At 34.6% G+C, this 2,912-nt stretch overlaps 1 protein-coding gene across 1 annotated transcript; it reads right to left on the bottom strand.

Moving 5' to 3' along the window:
- Nucleotides 1-531: 531 nt before the first annotated feature.
- LOC144997596 (RING-H2 finger protein ATL52-like) lies at nt 532-2,087 on the bottom strand. Its single transcript, XM_078957491.1, has one exon. The coding sequence runs from the start codon at nt 1,965-1,967 to the stop codon at nt 1,092-1,094; it is 876 nt and encodes a 291-aa protein (XP_078813617.1). The 5' UTR covers nt 1,968-2,087; the 3' UTR covers nt 532-1,091.
- Nucleotides 2,088-2,912: the final 825 nt, after the last annotated feature.

The following is a 2,912-nucleotide window of genomic DNA, read 5'->3' as shown; positions in this document are numbered from 1 at the left end:
AAAGATATTTTTTAATATTGAAATTTAGTTTATATATGATTACACTTTAAATTTGATATTTATTTAACCTTATTAACCAACTTATAATCATTATTAAAAAGGAACTGAAAAGTCATGAAAGTTTCAAATGAATATGGTGAAAGAAAAAATACACGAGAGTTCAAATGATATTTGTTTAACTTTATTAATCAATTTATAATTATTATTAGAAAGAAATTGAAAAGTCATGAGAGTTTGAAATTAATTTCTTATAATTTTCTCAATCCGAATAATACTTGTCGAGTACTCCTTGTCTAAAACGAATACTCGCTACTCACTGCTCGACCGATCTGAAAATAACGACTTTTGCAACATTGATCGTAAATACATGTCGTCAATATAAATGATTCAATAATATAGTTTCAACCTATTATTAATGTATTTATGCTAATAATATAGTTCAAGCTATGATTAATATAGGTATGCTAACAATATGAACCTGAACTAATGAAGAAATACAAATTACATAAGAGTCAAAATCTTTTAGGAACGGACATTCGTATGATTCAAACGCATTGTGTTCATTTCAAGGACAATGTTACAATGTTGTTTGCACTTACAAGTTTCAAGTATTAATCCAATGTCCACGTAATCCACCAAACGACCTAAAGATGACATGTATACATTCCGATATTGGTTTATCTTGGTCTGTACACATAGCCACCAAAGGTCTCAATCTATGCCATAATCACACGAAATTGATGTATAACCATCTTGAATCTGGTGCATCCTGTTTGCCTTTCGTTTTGGGAAGTCAGAAGCAATCCTTGTTAGACCTTTTCAATGTCAGATATTAAGGTACCAAAAATATTTGCTAGAGCCCAAGCCTCTGTAACCCTCCCATGGAAATTAACAACTTACTGAAGCTCGAAAACTAAAGAAACCGTATCCGAGAGTATGAATCAACTCTCGTCTTTTTATTAATGCATCCCTAGTAATCCACTAGGAGATGCCACATCTAGATTGGATCCAAGATCTTTAGATTATTTATAAAAAACAATCTCTCATGTCATTGAAAACATTTCTTGTAATCCTAAAAGAATAGAAACATTTCAGTATGGAAGAATGCCACTCTCTTGTCCTACACACATCCGAGAAATCGACTGCCTCACCTTCGAGGATACACGTAGAAACCCCTTGATGGATTGATCCCTGATTGAAGAATAATACTGACAATCTTTGTCCACATTGTCTAGCTGTATATCAATGGTAACACATGCAGTTTGCCCCATTGATAACGATCTTTTTAACTCCATTCCTGATAACATTTCCTTCGTTTCTCTTGGCAAAACCAAGGAATTACAATGTCGAAGCATTTCACCCGATCGAACTCTTGGCCCAGATGTCAATTCACCATCATTAATACCATCTAAAACGTCGATCCCAGAATCGGTTTGATGATCATGACCTTCTGGTGTAGAACCCACCGACGTCGTATTATGATCATCTGTTAACGCTCCCACCGATCTACAAACCGGGCAACTACGAGCCTCATCATCTGGTGCAACCACCGGAACCCTACAAACCGGACAACTCGTGTGACCCACGAACCATTCGTCAATACACTTGACATGAAACATATGCTTGCAATTTGGCAACAATCGGACCTTATCGCCATTATCCACATCACCTAAACAAACCGCACATTCATACGGATCCATGGACGAATCAGGTGCCGTGTAGGTGATTATCGGGATTGTAAGAAGCGTCTTTTCATCGACGCCGGTGGGTATTTCGGCTCCTCCGGCCATGGTCTGAATCGACGCCATTCTTGCAGCTTGCCTTCTCATGCAGTATCTAACAACTAGGAGATGATACATGAGTATGGCTAACGCAGTGGCACCGATTCCCAATATGGAGATGAATAAAGGAGTAAAGAAAGAATTTGTGGAGAAGCTTTTTGAGGTTGATGATACTACAGCATCCATTATCGATCATGCATGTAATTGTTTTATAACCTGTAAGCAAGATCGATATGCTTGGTCGTGTATTTATGGTTTGGAGATGGGTGATAATTGGTCCTTTTGTTATGGTTTCCTGAGGGTAGATACAGATACAGGGGGTAGAAGTTCAGGTAAGAAACTGGTGGCTATTTTCAAGGTTAAAAGGTCTCTGTTGTTGTTTGGAATGAACCGAAGTAGGTGAACACTTGTACGAAGGGCAGAAAGCCGGTGAGTTTATGGTGGTAAAGTGGCCAGGTGGAATGATGTTGAAGAGCGGATGGAGTGACGTGGCCTCTCAAGATAGAGACTGCTTGTTTTCTGGCTCACAGAAAACATAAGCAATCGGTAATCGGTAGCTCCATCAAAATTAAATCGAAAACCTTCTAAAAATTCGAAAATATATATATAAAAAAAACGAGTTATATATATATATATATATATATATATATATATATATATATATATATATATATATATATATATATATATTTTTATATAAAAAAGTAATATAAATTTTAGGTTTGTTTGATTTAATTATTACTTAATAATAAGTTGAGTTTGTATCGATCAGATTCGACTGTTTAGCACCATAATTAAAAATCGATTAGTGAGTTTGATAAGAGGCTATATCTAATTGATGATTGAATCTAGTTACACCCTAAATGTCGACTATATAAAACGTACCTTGACCTATTTAATATTTATATTTCTTTATCCTATAGTTAAGTATTAAAATATTTTTAATCAATACTGAATTAAGAAATTTACGAATTACAGTCAAATACTTTTACAACATGTTTGGAGTTTAGTAGAATGAGACATAAAAAAGAAATCAAATTACACTTTATTGGGACCCAAAAAAGTTTTTTTTTGCATTTTCTTTTTTACTATTATGATCACCGTACTCATCACCACCTTTATCCTTACGGA

This window comes from Lactuca saligna, chromosome 1 (assembly GCF_052625555.1).
Source record: "Lactuca saligna cultivar CGN05327 chromosome 1, ASM5262555v1, whole genome shotgun sequence".
In the NCBI taxonomy this organism is placed as follows: domain Eukaryota; kingdom Viridiplantae; phylum Streptophyta; class Magnoliopsida; order Asterales; family Asteraceae; genus Lactuca; species Lactuca saligna.
The sequence above is the reverse complement of the archived record's forward strand: the minus strand, read 5'-3'. Positions and strand labels throughout refer to the sequence as shown.